Raw genomic sequence first — 18,204 nt, 5'->3', positions numbered from 1 at the left:
GCCAATGAAATGCATTTAGCATCTGACCAGAAACGCAAAGAATAGTGTTATTTACAAAATAACTGTGAATAAAAAAAGTGCTACAGCACACAAATATAAAAGTACTGAGACAGTACAATACGGATGCAATACTGCTTAGCGCTGTGATGAGAGGTTCAGCAGTGTCACAGCCTCAGGGAAGAAGCTCTTCCTGTGCCTGCTGGTGCGGGAGCGGAGGCTCCTGTAGCGCCTACTGGATGGGAGAAGAGTAAAAAGTCCATGGTTAGGGTGAGATGCATCCCTGATAATGCTTTTCGCCCTGCCCAGGCAGTGTTCATGATAGATGTTCTCAATGGTGGGCAATTGGGTGCCGATAATCCGCTGGGCAGTTTTCACCACACGCTGGAGTGCTTTGCAGTCCGATACGGGACAATTGCCATACCACACTGAGATGCAGTTGGTGAGTATGCTACACTATCATGGACACTATTGTTCCAGCATTGAGGTCACCTTCAAAGGACAATGCCTCAAAAAGGCTGCATCCATCATTAAGGACCCCCATGACCCAGGACATGCCCTCTTCTCACTGCTACCCTCAAGGAGGAGGCACAGGAGCCTGAAGACACAAGCTCAACATTTCAGGAACAGCTTCTTCACCTCTGCCATCAAATTTCTGAATGGACAATGAACCCACTAATACTACCTCAGTAGTTCTTTTCCTCTCTTTTTGCACTACATATTTTATTTAATTTTCTTTTTTCATATATACTTATTGTCATGTATAGTTTTTATTTTTATGTATACAATGTACTGCTGCTGCAAAACAACACATTTCATGGCACTGATATTAAATCTGATTCTGATTCTGTTGTAACTTGTGCTTATTTGAGTTATTGTCACCTCCCTGTCAGCTACAAATACTCTGGCCATTTTCCTCTAATCTTTCATTAACAAGGCATTTTCACCATAACACTGCTAAGCACTGGATGTTTTTTCTTTGGATTCTCATACCATTCTCTGTAAACTCTAGAGAATGTTGAGCATGAAAATTCCAGCAGTTTCTGTGATACTCAAACTACCCCATCTGGCCTTAATCATTCCACAGTCAAAATCACTGAGATTACATTTCTTCCCCATTCAGATGTTTGGTCTGAACAACATCTGAACCTCTTGACCATGTCTGTATGCTTTCATGCACTGAGTTGTTGCCTCATAATTGGCTGATTGGATATTTGCATTAATGAGCAGGTATACAGGTGTACCTAATAAGATGGTCACTGTGTACATTTACAAGCAGTCCATGGTTTACAGTACCACACAATCAGTTTTAGCGATGAATGCTAAAGAGTTCATTAAAAATAAAGAACAGAAATGGTGGAGAAACTCATTCTGTTCCTCAAACAGTTAATGTTTCAGGTCAAAGACACTTCAGCACAACTGAGCTTGAAAAAAAGCAAGTTGTCTAAGACACAGGAGATTCCACAAAAAAATCTTGAACAACACACATAAAACTCTGGAGGAACTCAGCAAGTCAGACGCCTTCTAAGAATAAACAGTCAATGTTCTGGGTCCTGATGAAGGCTCCCGATCTGAAATATCGTCCGTGTATTCCCCTCCATAGATACTCCTGACTCACTGAGCTCTTCCAGCATTGTGTGCGTTGCTCAAATTTGTCTAAGTAACAGAATGGATGGGTGTGGCAGTGGGTGGTGTGTTATTATGTGTATACATAATAAAAAACTTCACTTCCCGGTGTGCAATGCCAGTGGTTCACAGGAAACCAGATGTGTCATTGGAGTGAAATGGGAGTACGTGCTTCAGTGTGGGGCTTGAAGCTATGATTGTTAATAAATGTCCTAGCATTTGAAAACCCATTCAAAGTTTGTCTTTTATCAAGAAGAAACATAACAGAAGCTGGCATGAGGTCTGTACACAAAGCATAATAATACTGCGAGTGACAAAGAAAAAGGCACTAGGTTCCAACAGAGAGAAGCTGCTGGCAAGACAGCACACTGTTTTGAAGTTCACCAAGAGAGTGAGATGAGAACCTAAATGTCTCCTCGATGGATAACCTAAGTCCTCGCACAGCTATGCAATTTATGGGCAATCTAGCTGATAACTGGAAATTCTTCAAACAGCGATTCAATATATATTTAGCGGCTGAACAGAGCTGGCAGGGTGGAGGAAAAATTTGTAAGTGTCTGTCTTTCTACACATGATTGCTGAAGATGCATTGGACATCTACAACAGCTTTCAAATTGATAAGACAGACTTAAAATTGGACACTGTGATGACAAAATTTGAGGAGTACTTTGTCCCAAATTTGAGGAGTATAAACATCTTGCTTGAAAAATATAAATTCTTTTCCTGTGAACAGAAACACGGTGTTAGATTTGACCAATATTCAGCTGAGCTTCTCACACTGAGTAAGTCCTGAGAGTTTGGAGATTTGAGAGACTCACTGGTTGAAGACAGAATAGTCTGCGGAATCCCAGATAATGGGCTAGAAAAAGATTTGATACTGAAACAGGCAGTGGATATGTGTAGGGCAGAGGAGACCACACAAGCACAAGCTAAAGAGCTGCACAGGGTGGAAACAACAGTGTACGCTGTGAAAACAGAGGGGCAGATCACAAGGTGTTTCACAAAGCAACCGCGAACCAAACAGATGGGCTCAAACAGCAAATCTGGAGGTAGGCACATCCAAAGACATGTCCTGCTTATGGAATGTCCTGTAATAATTGTGGTAAGAAGAAACATTTTGCAAGGTACTGCAAAGCTAAGGCTACCAAGAGAAAGGTGCACACGGTTGCTGAGGAAACCTTCATAGATTCTCCACAGACTGCTGGTGCTGGTAAAACAGAATCAATCATTCCAGTGGCTGTGAATAAGATAGAAATTCCATTCAAACTTGACACTGGAGCCCAGGTAAATCTGTTATCCATGGATGATTACAAGACTCTCAAAGTAAAGAACACCATTTACCCAGTGAAGTTGAAAGTGACAGGCTATACTGGGGAGAACATTCCAGTATAGTGAACTTCAAGCACAAGGGGCAGTGCCCAAAGGCATGGCTACTGTTTGGTGAAAAGTGAGTACAGCCAATGTTAGGTCTGACTGCATGGTGAAAAGAGTTTTCATGGTGCCTCACAGACCAAAGATGTCCAGGCAACGCTCAATAAAGAGTACACGGATGTCTCTGAGGGGTTCAGATATTTGCCCGATGTAACTAGAAACTCATAACAGCATCCATGAGATCTCCAGAGAGATTATACAAGAGAAGCACAGGAACTCCACCTTCCACAGACATCTGTACCAGCTACACCCCCATGACAGTCAGGATACTAGTGTGGAATAGAGCGATCATGATGAAGAAGTCATCAGTCTTGCTTCCACATCGTGCAGCTGTTGCTCAAAATCTGTCTCATATCAACTTCCTGTTAAAGACTGGAAATCAAAAACATCTCCACGGTCCTCTCCAAAGTTGAAATGGAAAAATAAAAAGTAAGATGGGAAGAACACACTGTCCCTAAGGTCAGAACAACAGCAACAGTTAAACATAAGGCAACATGAGGAGTTGCTATCTGTGATATGCAGCCAACAGAAAGAGCTCTGAATTGAGACAAACACAGTTGGAACTTGTACAAAGACTCAGTGATCACATGGATGTAGTCCAGGGCTCCATTATGAGGCACATGGAGCGAATTATGGTCACACAGCAGGAACAGAGATGAACAGATAAGATCTAGGAAGAAGCATGTGAAAGAAATGAACACATACCGTAGATCAGAGTTTTCAAAAGGACACTGATATTAATACACCTAATACATGCAATACATTTGTAGAAATGTATAGCAGACCAGAAAGGATTATTAAAGCACCACAGAGATGGACTGAGAGTGATTGAGTGAATGGGGGGGGGGGGGGCTGTATTTTCTCATTAGAATTGAAGTTAATGTAATTATCTGTGTTGGAAATCCAAATACAATTGACATTAATGTAAATATCTTTGATGGAAAGCATTATTGTTTCTTGCAGGTTTATGGGGACAGGGTATTGAGTTTGTTATTTTGAGTGTACGTAATAAAGAACTTCAATTCCAGTGTGCAATGCCGGAGATTCACTAGGAACCGGAGGTGACGTTGGGGTGAACTGGGATCGCACATTAATATGTGGAGCTTGAAGGTATGATTGTTAATAAATGTGTTAGTGTTTGAAAACCCATGGAAAGTTTGTCTTTTATCAAGAACAAACATAACAGGTGGATCATAGGGAGTGTGAGTGACAGGGGAAATGATAGGCCGCCATTGAAAGGACAGTTACGTTGCTTTGTCTGTGTAACGTGTTGCAGGTTGACTGGAACACATTGAACAGGCCAGAATATACATCTGACAAAAGGTGGGATGGGGAATGGGAGGGAGGGAGGGAGGTAGAGGAATAGCAAGCACAAAAGGCCTGTTCAAAGCAAACAGAAAATGCAAGTTATTCTAAGTTGGAGAATTCAGTATTGTGGCTTGCAGGCCACAATATACCCAGACAGAAAATAAATTGGTATTAATTAAGCTTCCATTGGACCATGCTGAAACAGTGCAGGAGGCCACAGTTAGAACAGTCAGAGTGGAATAGGATTGTGCATTAAAATGGAAGGCAATAGAGACTCCTGGAAAAGTAAGTACAGGTGTCCCTTAAAGCAATCGTCCAATCTGTATGTGGTTTCTCCATCTCCTGCCTGTTCATGCGCTTGTCAAAATGCCTCTAAAATGTTGCTATCATATCTGCTGCCGCCAGCTCCCCTGATAACTCACCCCAAGCATCTACCACCCCATGTAAAAAAAAACTTGTCTCAAGTTTCCTTTAATCTTTGACCCTCTCACTTTAAATCCACACCCTCTAGTGTTTTACATTTCCTCCCTGAGAAAAGAAAAACTATCTATGGTGCTCATAATCTTAAACATTTCTAATAAAGTCACTCCTCAGCCTCCGGTGCCTCAGAGAAAACGGTCCAAGTTTGCCCTGCTCTTTCATATAGCTAACACTTTATAAACCTGGCAAGATGCTGATCAATCTCCTCTGTGCACTCGCCAAAACCTCCTCATTACTGGACATGATAACCAAAGTTTTATACAGCTGCAACATGACTTTCCAACAGTTATGCTCAAACTCTTGATAAAGGCAAAAAACATCATATGACTTCTTTATGACCTTATCTAGTTGTGTTGCAACCTTCAGGGAGCTAGAGAAAGATGGTTCTGTACATCAATGCTCCAAGGTGCCTTGTTATTTAATACATAATTTACTGTATAATTATCTATTACATTTGTCATCCCAAGGTGCCATACTTCACACTTGCCCAGAATAAACTTCACCTGCCATTTTCCTGCCCAGCTTTATAAGGAGCTGTTTACTTACAAAGAACCCACTTCTCTGGGATCTTAGCAGTAACTTTACATCAGCTTGCCAGACGTAACATGTACAAAATCCTTTCCAAAGTAGTAAAATTAAATATTATAAACAAATTCATTGCTCTACTCTTTTACCACATGACCACAATCAGCAAATATCAAATTCTCAAGAGTCGCTCCTGCAGTTAAACAGAACAAATGTTTGTGATTTAGAAGGTCCAATTGTTTCAAGACACAACCCACCAATTTACTTAAAGTCACATATCAACTATTGGCAGACTCCAAAGTCAGAAGCAAATCCATTTCTCAGAATTTTACAACACTAATGCAAATGAAAGTGCAGAAAATAAATCAACACATTCAATGTTTTCAATTGTTATGAAAAGAGCAGATTAAACAAATCTATTTTGTATATCATCTTTCTGATCTCATCAGAAGTCCAGACACTAGCCAACTGAGAGTTAGTCACCACGAGCACAGCCAGTGAGGCAAGGCTGTGTAGGCCAGCTGGAACTCAGAAAGAATGCATTCCAGAATCACAGGATGCTTCGACGAGGAAGTCATGTTGGCCTTTGACAATAATAATCCACCTAGTTGCATTCCCCCACTCACTTCCCAGAGTTCTAGTATTTTGTTTTCCCCATTTCAGACACTTAGTAACTCTTACAGATACTTTTTGAATGCTACAGTTGAGTCTGCCTTTCCAATTATCTCTGGCAGTGTATCCCTAGCATCTTCATTCTGTTTCCCAGTTCTTGACTCCTTCCATCATTTTGAGGATTTCTCCATATATGTCCTTTGTAATTTTAAATACCTTTATTACAGTCCCTTTCAATTTTCTCTTTGCCAAGGAGTACCACCCCAGTTGCTCCCATTTATCCAAATACCTATAGAATTTGTCTCCATAATCATTTTAGAAAATGTTTTCTCTCCCTCTCCAGAAACTTTACATCTTTCCTCAAGTTCAGCATCCAGAAGTGAACATAATATTCAGCAGTGACAAACACTGTTTATTTTTTCTTATGCTCGGTGCCTCTGTTGTTGAATCCAAGGAGGGCCAGACAAAAGCATTGTGAAACAGGTAGCAAGTTAAAAAAAAAACAATAAATCTAAAAAGTGCAACGGAACTAACTTTGGGTATAGTGGCAGCCCTATTTCATGTCCCTGTTAGGAAATTCTGGTGGAGGGGCAGGTAGCGTTGAGGAAGCAGGGTGTCTGCAGAAGGACTCGGACAGACTGAGAGAATGGGAAAAGACTAAAATGTATGCAGAACAGGATATGTTAGAACAGCTGGGCTACAACATTTTGTCCTGGAGACACAAATAAAATCAAGCTTACTCACAAAGCCAACAAATGTCCCCCTGCAGCAACTGAATGATCAGACAGCAGATTTTCTCTTGTCCCTAGTTTGAGACCATGATATTTTGGTTCTTATAAAATCAAATCCATGGAAACATGATCTCTTAATCTACCAAGGCTCAAAGTACGTTTATTATCAAAGTGTGCATACTATATGCAATCTTGTAATTTGTCTCCCTGTAGGTAAACACAAAACAAAGAAACCCAATAGAACCTATTAAAAGAATGAAGGCAATCATACACCCAATGTGCAGGAAAAAAAAAACAAATCAAAAATAAAAAAAACAATACAAGTAAGTACATAACATTCAGAACTGAAGTTCACGAAAGTGAGTCCACAGCCAAGAAGCCGGCCACAGCTGATCCCGGAACCTATTGGTTGCAGGTCACAGCCTCAGCTCAGTGCAGACAAGAGTAAATATCATGGAACAGCAAGCTGAACACTGGCCTGTCCCTCGCCTCCAGCCCCCACACGCTGACCTTTTCAACCTGGTCCTTCATTTAAATTGGCCAAACAGTGAATTGGCTCTTGCTCTTGGACCTGGGCTCTGCCACTTCGATACACTCTTGGGCCTGGGAGCCACTGTCTAGGTTTGACCTGTACCCGATCTTTGCAATCTGGCACAGAGCTTCAGTTGGTCAGACATTGGCTTGTGCCTCAATCTCCAGCACGAGCCCCTCCATCTCAACTCTGCTTTACCCTGGATCTGCTGCTTTGAATCAGCTCCAAGTCCTCTCCAGCAAAGGCCAAACATTGGCTCTTACCTCATGTGACTATTATAATGTTGAAATTAACAACAGACAAGCAATATGGCTTTCGTCAGAAACGAGGGGCGGTTAATTAAAGTGGAATTGGACATTGGCTCAGCTGTTTCAATTATTCCACAAAATGAGTTTGAACGGCATTTCAAAGATTAAAAAAAAACTAACTGAAGCCAGTAAATAGAAATTTGATCAGGGAGCCTAAGGTAAAGGAACCCTTAGGAAGCAGTGATCATAATATGATAGAATTCACGCTGCAATTTGAGAGGGAGAAGTTAAAGTTAGATGTATCAGTACTACGATGGAGTAAAGGAAGTTTGAGGGGCAAGAGAGTGGAGCTGGCCAAAGTTGATTGGAAGGGGACACTAGCAGGGATGATGGCATAGCAAAATTTGCTGACGTTTCTGGGAGCAATTCAGGAGGCACAGGATAGTTACATTCCAAATAAAAGTAGTATTCCAAAGGCAAAATGACACAACCTTGGGTGACAAGAGAAGTCAAAGCCAACAGAAAAACCAAAGAGTGGGCATATAACAGAGCAAAGATTAGTGTGAAGTTAGAGGATTGGGAAGCTTTTAAAAACCAATAGAAGGTAACTTAAAAAAGCCATAAGGATCAAAAAGATGAAATATGAAGGTAAGCTAGCCAATAATATCAAAGAAGATACCAAAAGATTTTTTCAGATATATGAAGAGTGAAAGAGGCAAGGAGATACTGGACTGCTGGAAAATGATCCTGCAGAGGTAGTAATGAGGGAGAAGAAAGGGAAGAAGAACTGAATAAGTATTTTGCAGTAGCCTTCACTATGGAAGACACTAGTAGAATGTCAGATGTTCAAGAGTGTTAAGGGGCAGAAGTGTGTGCAGTTACTATTACCAGGGAGAAAGTGCTTGGGAAGCTGAAAGGTCTGAAGTTAGTTAAGTCACCTGGACCAGATAGACTACATCCAAGGGTTCAGAGAGAGGTAGCTCAAGATATTGTGGAAGTATTAGTAATGAACCTGAGATTGCTTTCAAAGCCACAGGCCTCACCTGCAAAACAGTGATCCCTCTTTTCAGGAAAGATGTTATCCCACAAGAATAAGAAAGCCTCCACAGCAATTAAATCTTTAGGCGTGAATGGGACAATTTAAAAACAGACTATGCTGTGGATGATTGTATGGTAGTTGCATTATATAGTAAAATGGGTATATAGTTGGGATGCATTCTACATTGAGTTGGAGTTTATAGCTAAGCAAGGATAAGTGATTTGTGTTTAACATGTCAGTAACATTTTAGTAATCTTGTAAATGTATAGTTTGATTAAACATTCTTTATTGTTTACATAATTCATAATGGTTATATGTAAAAATACATGAATTGCATATGTCACAATGCTACCACATGATACATCCGTGCCTCGCTTAAAGTAAAAAGATGAAGTTGGATTCACATAGAACATAGAATAGTACAGCACAGTACAGGCCCTTCGGCCCACAATGTTGTGCCGATCCTCAAACTCTGCCTCCCATATAACCCCCCCCCCACCTTAAATTCCTCCATATACCTGTCCAGTAGTCTCTTAAACTTCACTAGTCTATCTGCCTCCACCACTGACTCAGGCAGTGCATTCCATGCACTAGCCACTCTCTGAGTAAAAAACCTTCCTCTAATATCTCCCTTGAACTTCCCACCCCTTACCTTAAAGCCATGTCCTCTTGTATTGAGCAGTGGTGCCCTGGGGAAGAGGCGCTGGCTATCCACTCTGTCTATTCCTCTTGTTATCTTGTACACCTCTATCATGTCTCCTCTCATCCTCCTTCTCTCCAAAGAGTAAAGCCCTAGCTCCCTTAATCTCTGATCATAATGCATACTCTCTAAACCAGGCAGCATCCTGGTAAATCTCCTCTGTACCCTTTCCAATGCTTCCACATCCTTCCTATAGTGAACTGGACACAGTACTCCAAGTGTGGCCTAACCAGAGTTTTATAGAGCTGCATCATTACATCGCGACTCTTAAACTCTATCCCTCGACTTATGAATGCTAACACCCCATAAGCTTTCTTAACTACCCTATCTACCTGTGAGGCAACTTTCAGGGATCTCTGGACATGTACCCCCAGATCCCTCTGCTCCTCCACACTACCAAGTATCCTGCCATTTACTTTGCACTCTGCCTTGGAGTTTGTCCTTCCAAAGTGTACCACCTCACACTTCTCCGGGTTGAACTCCATCTGCCACTTCTCAGTCCACTTCTGCATCCTATCAATGTCTCTCTGCAATCTTTGACAATCCTCTACACTATCTACAACACCACCAACCTTTGTGTTGTCTGCAAACTTGCCAACCCACCCTTTTACCCCCACATCCAGGTTGTTAATAAAAATCACAAAAAGTAGAGGTGGGACAGCACTAGTCACAACCCTCCAATCTGAATGTACTCCCTCCACCACGACCCTCTGCCTTCTGCAGGCAAGCCAATTCTGAATCCACCTGGCCAAACTTCCCTGGATCCCATGCCTTCTGACTTTCTGAATAAGCCTACCATGTGGAACCTTGTCAAATGCCTTACTAAAATCCATGTAGATCACATCTGCTGCACTACCCTCATCTAAAGGTGATCTTTGAGGTCACCTCCTCAAAGAACTCTATCAGGCTTGTTAGACACAATCTGCCTTTCACAAAACCATGCTGACTGTCCCTGATCAATGTCCCTATTCATTGAGGACCTTGCTCACTTCCACAGCCTCCAGGCACATCTTCCCACCTTTATCTCTAATCGGTCCTACCTTCACTCCTGTCATCCTTTTATTCTTCATATAATTGAAGAATGTCTTGGGGTTTTCCTTTACCCTACTCGCCAAGGCCTTCTCATGCCCCTTTCTTTCTCTTCTCAGCCCCTTCTTAAGCTCCTTTCTTGCTACCCTATATTCCTCAATAGACCCATCTGATCCTTGCTTCCTAAACCTTATGTATGCTGCCTTCTTCCACCTGACTAGATTTTCCACCTCACGTCACCCATTCTTTATCTTCCATTCTACCATTCTTTATCTTCCTGACTGGGACATCTTTTGAAGTTACAAAATATATACCATATAGTAACTGAATGTTGTACCAATAAACTTAGTGATTTGCATTGAAGGAACAATCAGAACCATTACTTTCAGTGTCTCAACTTCTCAAAGCATTCTACATTTGGAATTTTCTACCAAAGTAGATGATACCACATTTTTCCAGATTATATTACATCTACTCTGTCCTGGTCCATTTACTTACCTTATCTGTAGCTCTCAGAAGCCTCTCTACATTTTCCTCAGGCCCACACTGCACCTCAACAACAGCTCCAGCAAACCAGTGCTCAGATGTTACCTGTTTGAAGCGCATATATTGTTCCTGTGACTGTGTGGCAGTACCAGTTTCCTCCGCATCTTAAATGCAAGTGGCTGGTCGAAGGACTGCTAGGTTATTGAGGGGGGAAGGTGGAGATTTGATGGGAGAATTGGCAACAGGAATGTAAGTGGGGAAAATAGAGCCGATGGAAATGTTCCAAGATACAACATTGACTTGATGGAGCAAATAGCCTCCTCCATTGTTATAAGGAAATAAGAAATAATATTCAGTTAGCTGATTTTATTCTGGTACTTTCATTGCTTGAGGTAGTATATGGCATACACCAGAGTACAGCCTTGTTCCATACTGTAGCAATGCAGACCCCATCCAGTTGGGAATATTTCTGAAAATTCACCACATGATCTTAAAACTCCAAGGTCCCCTTCAGTGAAACCATCTTTTCCCACATCCTCACCATCATCAACACCTTTATAACTAATAAACAAATGGTCAAAGAAAACAAGTTTAAGATGCCTTCATTTAGTTACCCTTCAAACTTGCACACACATCATTGTTCAGACAGTTCATCTTTTATCATGGAAAGTTAACTAATCTAGTTTGTCTTTTCAATCGCGGCAGATGTGCTGCTCTCAAATCCTAAAGTCATCTCAGATCATCATCTAGGTCTGCCTTGGAGTTCAATACTCGTTTGTTCATTACTCAGCAAGTCTTATGATGTCCGTTTATAAGCCTTAAAATTGGTGAAAACTGCTTTTTTTTTCTAAACCATAAATCAAGCAAAGTCTTCAAATGAGACCTCAATAGTACAATCTGCTGGAAGTAGCTAACTAAGTGGTAATGATCCAGAGGAAAATATGATTCAATTTTGTCAAAATTTCACTGGGATGAGCTTCTAAATTATATTGGATTCACCACATAAATAATTTGATTACAAAATTTGTTGTTTATTAATTTTCAGTCAGAAAAATTCTAAGAACACTTACGGACACATGTGTTTCCACCCTCTGGAATTGCATAGCCTCGCTTGCATTCACAACCATAGGATCCAGGAACATTGATGCAAACAGTATTTTCACCACAGCCTTGGGAATTACCATCAGCACACTCATCAACATCTGAGGAGCAAGTGAAAATCTTATCATAGTTAAAGGGCTAATGGAGAAAATTGGTAAATTGGTTTATTATTGTCATACGTGCAGGAGTATAGTGACAATCATGTCTTGCATACAGTCTCACAAACAGGAGAAAATCTGCAGATGCTGGAAATTCCAAGCAACAGACACAAAATGCTGGAGGAAATCATCAGGCCAGGCAGCAAAAGTCGACTGTTTACTCTTTTCCGTAGATGCTGCCTGGCCTGCTGAGTTCCTCCAGCATTTTGCATACAGTCTATACAGAGCAATTGAAAACTTATAGGATGTAAACATTTTCAGCATGAAACCACAAAGCAGTCATGGCTCTGGTCCAAGTATTTCAACTGTTTAAAAATTTAGAATACAAACTAGTTGATATAGCTTTTTAACATGAATTTTCCCATCAAAATAGAATAGACAACTTACTTTATATCTTTCTATGTGTAGAAAAAGATAATGTTTCAGGTTAATGACTTTTCATTAGATTAAAAGCACTAACTGTTCTCCCCCCAGAGATTCTAGCTAATCCTGACAGAATTTACCATTTCAGACTTGCAACTTTCAATTTACTTTCTCAACTCATATCCATGTCCAAGTATGACTTGTTCCCAGAATGTATAACGTAGCTGGGATGTTGGACAGGACTCTCAGTAAGAAAAAGATGGCATCTAACAATAATTTTCTATCTAGATTCCAGACCTTGTCTTTGCATCCCATTTCTTTTGGGGGCTTTTTGGGAAGGACACCTAGCCAAAGCAATTGTAACCAATGATGTTCAGACCCATGGAGACAAGGGAAGGGCAACAATATGCTCAAAACTTCTTCTCTGCCTTCTTTCCTATTGGATAGTGTGAATCATTCAGTAATACTGTTACTCCGATGCCAAGAGCCTCTAATAGGGATTCAGTGAGAATTCTCAGCAAAATAATTTAGTTAGTTAACAATCCTGGAGTAAAACAGTAACTGTTGATGTGACTGACCCACTAGGGGCTGGTCAGTAACAACTATGGGATGCACACATGGACAATAGTTGGTTAACAAGAGATTCAACTCAACAGTGCATCCCACAGGCCATTAACTGATCAAAGAGCATCATTTAAGGCCATATATAATGAATGGAAATCTGTATGAATCATTCGGAGAGCCTTGCATTGGTGTAACTGTGTGCTAAGCTCCAAGAGTGGACCTGAAGTTCAAGATTCAATGTTGGCTGAAAGACAAGTTCTCCACTTGTACTGCATAACACCATCTGCCTAAAGCACTTTGAGCATTGCATTTCCTCAGACCAATACACTGGCGACCAGTTTTAAATTTCAAGAAATTAATGAACTACTGTGTGCAAACAAACTATAATCAGTTGCAGAGTGAGCAGTGATTAGGATGCTCAGGTGTTGTCTGTCTAGACATTTTAGTTTATTGAGAATCAGCTGCTCATCTGAGACTTTAAAGGTTTCCTTCAAGTACAGATACAATCTCAAACGCTTTAGAAATCCACATGAGATGACAGCACCTCAGAATTGGTATGACTGATTATCAGACAAATCTTCTCTTCCAAGACCACATTGCTGCTAATATTTCAGTAAAAGTTAAGTCCTGTGTTTGTACAATTTTCTTCTGTTGGCTCTTGTGAAAATAACAATCTTGGCTTAGTTGTAATCCAATGAGACACCCCCAATACAAAGGCCTTACAAAATGTTGGCATGGTATTGGAAAAGAACCCCTCCATTGCAAATGTGGCCCCAGATTATGGCCAGCTGTATGAGCAAAAACATATGAAAAATGATTGTTTTAGGGAAAGGGACAACTAATGAAAACCAGGCTGATTTTTGTTTGCTGAGGCTTCATGTTAGAATTCCTCAAGTTGGCAGGGGGTCAGTTACATCAGGAATGCAGCTGTTGGCAAAATACTGGCAGACTCCAGTTTAGGCTTTCAAGCACTACCTAGGTGCTAGTGATGTACACATTTTTCTGGCAAATTTCCAATACCACAAAGAAAAATGCAAGAGCATCTGAAAGTACTTCGGCTTCATTTGTTGAAATATTATATTATGATATTTCAACAAATAAAGCAACTGCTGTGTGATGCTTCAAATATAGCAACACTACATACATGAAAGGATGATGATTGAAACAGTTACAGATTGGCCAAACCACAGATCCTACCTTTACACAAGATAAGCAACTCTTTAATGGATCATGTCAGGTGTTAGTAGTAATCTTATCTTCATTGTGGATCTGCTTCAGCAAGACAACACAAATGAAAAATAAGGACGATTGATCTCTTGAGAATAGAGCAATATCATGTGCGATATGACAAAGCACGATTTGCTGTCAATCAAGTGGTACTAGAGCTGGGCAGTCAAAGAATCTACCTGTTTCAATTAGGCATCCTAAGGCAAGCAAACCAACCTTATATACATCTTAGAACTCCAACTGTCATAAGACCACAAGACAGAAAAGAATAAGACCATTCAGCCCATTGAGTCTGCTCCATCATTGCATGATGGCTGATTTATTTTCTCCTTACTCTTTATATATCTAAAATAAACTATTAGTATATTATTGGCCAACTTACCTTCATATTCCACTTTTTCTCTCTTTATTCCCTTTTTTTTTAGCTGTCTTCTGTTCATTTTTTAAAGCTTCCCAATCCTCTATCTTCACACTAATTGTTGTCAAGAAAATAACCTCTCCCTCAACATCGCAAAAACAAAGGAGCTGGTTGTGGACTACAGGAAGAATGGAGACAGGCTAACCCCTATTGACATCCATGGATCTGGGGTTGAGAGGGTGAACAGCTCTAAGTTCCTCAGCATATACATCACTGAAGATCTCATGTGGTCTGCACATATCGGCTGTGTGGTGAAAAAAGCACAACAGCGCTCTTTACTTGAGACAGTTGAAGAAGTTTGGTATGGCTCCCCAAATCCTAAGAACTTTTTACAGGAGCACAATTGAGAGTATCCTGGCTGGCTGCATCACTGCCTGGTATGGGAACTGTACTTCTCTCAATTGCAGGATTCTGCAGAGGGTGGTGCGGACAGCCCAGCGCACCTGTAGATGTGAACTTCCCACTATCCAGAACATTTACAAAGGCAGGTGTGTAAAAATGGCCCGAAGGATCATTGGGGACCCAAGTCACCCCAACCACAAACTGTTCCATCTGCTACCATCCAGGAAACGGTACTGCAACATAAAAGCCAGAACCAACAGTCTCTGGGACAACTTCTTCCACCAGGCCACCAGACTGATTAATTCATTGTGTTACAATTGTATTTCTATGTTATATTGACTGACCTGTTGTACATATTATTTATTACAAATTACTATAAATTGAACATTGCTGATTTAGATGGAAATGTAATGTAAAGATTTTTACTCCTCATGTATATGAAGGATGTAAGTAATAAAGTCAATTCAATATATTATACCGTATGCCCACTCTCTTGCTTTCAAGTTGTCTTAGACTTCCTTTGTCAGCCATGGTTTTCTCATAACAACACAGCCTCTGCAGATTTTCTCTTGTTTGTGAATAGTTTCCTCATCCACTCTTTAGAACACTTCTTTGGTATATATCTATCCTGCACTTTCTGAATTGCTCCCAGCAACTCCAACCATACCTGTTCTTTGTTATCCCCGCTACTGTCCACTTCAAATCAACTTTGGCCAGCTCCTCTCCCATGCCTCTGTTTACACAACTGTACTTACTCAACATAACACTGACACATCCAATTTTAGTCTCTCCTTCTCAAATTGCAGGGCAAATTCCACCACATTTCGATCACTGCCTCCTAAGGGTTCCTCTATCTTAAATCCCTAAACAAATCTGGTGAAATACACAAGACCGAAATTCAGAATTGCCTTTTCCCTCGTGGGCTCAATCACAAGCTGCTCTAAAAAGCCAATTTCTAGGCATTCTACAAATTCCTTCTCTTAGGATCCAGCGCCAACCTAATTTTCCCAGTCTACTTGGAAGTTGAAATCACCAAGAGTATCAGAAAATTGCCTTCTTTTATCTTCCATTATTATTTTTGCCCCACATTCTGGCTACTGTTGGGAAGTTTGCATAGAACTCCCAACAGGGTCTTTTTGCCATTGCAATTTCTTAACTCTACCCACAACAATTCTACACATGATGATCCTATGTCACTTTTTTTCTAAGGATTTGATTTCATTTTTGTACCTACAGAGCCACGCCAGCCCCCACATTCCCAGCCCACCCGACCTTTCAATACAACGTGTACCCTTGGATATTAGGCTCCCAACTGTGATCTTCTTTCAGCCACAACCTAGATGCCCACAATGTCATATAGTACATGCTAATTTCTAACTGCACTACATGAGCATCTACCTTATTCTGCATACTACATGCATTCAAATATAATATGTTCAGTCCTGTGTTCATCACCCTTTTCAATTTTGCCCCCATACTACCAGAAGTGAAATTCCTACCCCTTTCTAAACTTTGTCTTTTCATTTATTCTGGAGACTTCTTGTGTCCTCTCCTGCACTGTCCTCCCCTTTTAGTTTCTCTTCAATTTTTCAAAGGTTGAAGGTACTATTTCATTTAAAGAAACACTTCATCACATCCCACTGTCTGCTATTTTGCTCATTAATTGCCTATCACTGTCTCAATACACACTGCATCTACTTGTATACCAACTGCCCCATCCTCTACTGTCACTCTGGTTTCCATCCTTCTGCCAAATTAGTTTAAACTCTTCCCTAGAGCTCTAGCAAACCTGTCCACAAGGATATTGGTTCCCCTCAAACGAGTTCAGGTTCAATCTGCCCTATTTTGTACAGGTACGTTCCTTCTCCAGGAAAGATCCCAATGACCCAGAAATCTGAAGCACTTCCTCAGCCACACATTCAAATCATCCTGTTCTTATCCTCACTAGCACGTAGCTTAGGCAGCAATCCAGAGGTTACTACCCTTGAGATCCCACTCTTCAGCTTTCACCTCGCTCCCTATATTCTCTTAAAGACCTCATCTTTTTCCTACCTAGAGCATATCATTGGTAGCAATATGATAGGGGTACTTTTAACCTATTGTAAGGTCAGTCTAAGCCTCCATCCCACATAGCCCTCTATTCTCTTTCATCCATGTGTCTTTCTAAGTTTGATACACCCAGAGTTTGGGTAAATCCATGGAGAGGGAAAGGAGCACCAAGTTTCTGGGAGTATACGTAACAGATGATCTCACCATCAACACTACTTCTTTGGTCTACAAAGAACAGCAGCATCTCCACTTCCTGAGGAGATTAAAACAAGTGAGGCTCGTCACCACCACCCCGCGTACCCACCCCCCTCCCATCTGACCACAGGTCCCTACAAACGATTGCAATAACTGCTGAGAGATCATAGGGGTCTCTCTTCCATCTATCTGAGATGTTTACACCAGGAACGCTGTGTGTGCAGGGCCCTTAGCATTGTCAATGATCCCTCCCATCCGTTTAATAATTCTTTGACCCCCTCACAATCAGGCTGGAGGTACCATAGAATAGGGACAAAGAGCTTTTAACTGTTAGGATGGGAAACAGCATCCTCCCTAGGCCGTAGGATTACTGAACTCCCTGCTACCACATGTTTCAACACGCTTGAAATCCCAGTAGTATTATACTGTTTACTTTTTGAACTTGTGTCACAAATGCACCGTATTATTTGTTACTGTACCAGTGGTAACATTACTTTGTGTTATATGAGAGAGTTATATGTATTGTGTTGTACAGCCTAGTCCGGAGGAACATTGTTTTCTTTGAATGACAATCAATTTGAACTTTAACTTGAAATCCAGCTGGCTTAGTAATAACAGTTCCATGAACCCAAGTTACACATTGTATCCACTCTGCTCAGAAAATGTCTGATTTTCATCTGTATGCTCCAACAGATCCTTGGCTGGCCTCTGGCAGGTCACACACAGTCATCTGAAATGGCATACAGGCTGCATGTTGAGGTAACATTTGCAGCCACAGATACATCTGGTTGGGAGATGATCTCGGCCTGCTGCAAAAGTTGGCAGGGCTCTCCTTTAGCCTCTTAAAGAAAACTCTATAAAGCCTATCAATATTTTTAAGGAGCTGTAAATTCTGCAAAGAACCATTAACTTGGACAGTCAGGTTTTCTCAGATCTTTTCTTTCACAACGTATTGCTCCTCTTACCCCAGAAAAGGCTTTTAAACAAGGGAATATCCATTAAGCCTCCCATTATGTTGAAATAGAATCTTATTCTTGGCAAGG

The 18,204-nt window shown here is 40.9% G+C and overlaps 1 protein-coding gene across 13 annotated transcripts in view; it reads right to left on the bottom strand.

Annotated features, from left to right (window-relative positions):
• The window catches only part of nid2a (nidogen 2a (osteonidogen)), a 133,520-nt gene that overhangs the window by 97,343 nt on the left and 17,973 nt on the right, over window positions 1-18,204 (bottom strand). For 12 of the 13 annotated variants that reach the window (XR_011887295.1, XM_072269084.1, XM_072268987.1 and 9 more), the window contains one exon: window positions 11,815-11,946. The exons of the other annotated variant lie outside the window; for it this stretch is intronic. Coding sequence is in view for 11 of the 12 variants with exons in the window: in XM_072269084.1 (XP_072125185.1) it covers window positions 11,815-11,946 (132 nt within the window). In the remaining variant the exon portion in view is untranslated. The remainder of the gene's footprint in view (window positions 1-11,814; window positions 11,947-18,204) is intronic. 13 annotated transcript variants of the gene reach the window in all.

Source organism: Mobula birostris, chromosome 1 (genome assembly GCF_030028105.1).
Source record: "Mobula birostris isolate sMobBir1 chromosome 1, sMobBir1.hap1, whole genome shotgun sequence".
NCBI lineage: Eukaryota > Metazoa > Chordata > Chondrichthyes > Myliobatiformes > Myliobatidae > Mobula > Mobula birostris.
Note: the sequence above shows the minus strand (reverse complement) of the source record. Positions and strands in the feature narration are given on the sequence as shown.